At 63.4% G+C, this 970-nt stretch overlaps 1 protein-coding gene across 1 annotated transcript in view; it reads right to left on the reverse strand.

Annotated features, from left to right (window-relative positions):
* Window positions 1-229: 229 nt before the first annotated feature.
* NCAPH2 (non-SMC condensin II complex subunit H2) overlaps window positions 230-970 on the reverse strand; it is a gene marked incomplete at its 3' end in the record, with an annotated part of 4,676 nt that continues 3,935 nt past the window's right edge. Inside the window, exons 3-5 of the mRNA XM_029960446.1 lie at window positions 845-920; window positions 492-563; window positions 230-337 (exon numbers count right to left, since the gene is read on the reverse strand). Coding sequence (XP_029816306.1) covers window positions 230-337; window positions 492-563; window positions 845-920 — 256 coding nt within the window. The remainder of the gene's footprint in view (window positions 338-491; window positions 564-844; window positions 921-970) is intronic.

The following is a 970-nucleotide window of genomic DNA, read 5'->3' on the forward strand; positions in this document are numbered from 1 at the left end:
CTCCTGCCTCCCACCAGAGGCAGATCCCAGCAGGAATTGTGCGGCCATGGGGCTTATCCTGAGGGACTGAGGGATCCCGAATAGAGCAGGGGAGGGGGACATTGGGTGCTCCCACCCAAGGGTCCCGACTGGAGCAGGAGAGGGAGACACAGGACACTCTAACCCAGGGATCCCAGCTGGAGCAGAGGAGGGGGAACCCCCCAGCAATGGGGGGACACAGTCCCCCCACCCAGAGGTGGCTGGGGGGTTGGTGGCACCTCAACAGGGGGTTTTCCTTCTTCTCCATCTCTTCCGGGGGGACCAGAGACATCGGGGTCAAGGGAACGACGTTCACAGCCTGGCAGGGTAAGGGAATATGGGAAGGAGCCTGGGAAAGGCCCTGGCACAGGTGTCACTGTCCCCAGGGCCACCACTCCTGCTGGAATGGCCCTGGGATTCACCCAGGAAAACCCTTCCACAGGGAGGGACAAAAGGAGACAGGTCCCTCTTACACTGGGCTGCTGATTGCTGCTCATGTCCACGCTGGCCTGGCTGGTGTCCTTGATGTCATCCAGGGACAGGAACTGCCAGGAGAGCCACAGGAGTGTCACCCCCGGCACACTGAGGGATCCCACAGGAGCAGGGCAGGGGGACAGGGGACATTCCCACCGAGGGATCCCACAGGAGCAGGGCAGGGGGACACGGGACATTCCCACTGAGGGATCCCACAGGAGCAGGGCAGGGGGACACAGGACATTCCCACCGAGGGATCCCACAGGAGCAGGGCAGGGGGACACAGGACATTCCCACCGAGGGATCCCACAGGAGCAGGGCAGGGGGACACGGGACATTCCACCCCCCTCACCTGCTCCTGCCTGTCTGTGAAGGTGGCATCATCATCCCGGCCGTCGGGTCTCAGGGAGGTGGGCAGCTTCTCCCTCCTGAGGGAAAAACGTGGTCAGGATCCACGGGATGGGTGGGAGAGGGGGCT

Source organism: Manacus vitellinus, unplaced genomic scaffold, assembly GCF_001715985.3.
Source record: "Manacus vitellinus isolate BGI_N305 unplaced genomic scaffold, ASM171598v3 scaffold_279_pilon, whole genome shotgun sequence".
Taxonomy (NCBI): domain Eukaryota; kingdom Metazoa; phylum Chordata; class Aves; order Passeriformes; family Pipridae; genus Manacus; species Manacus vitellinus.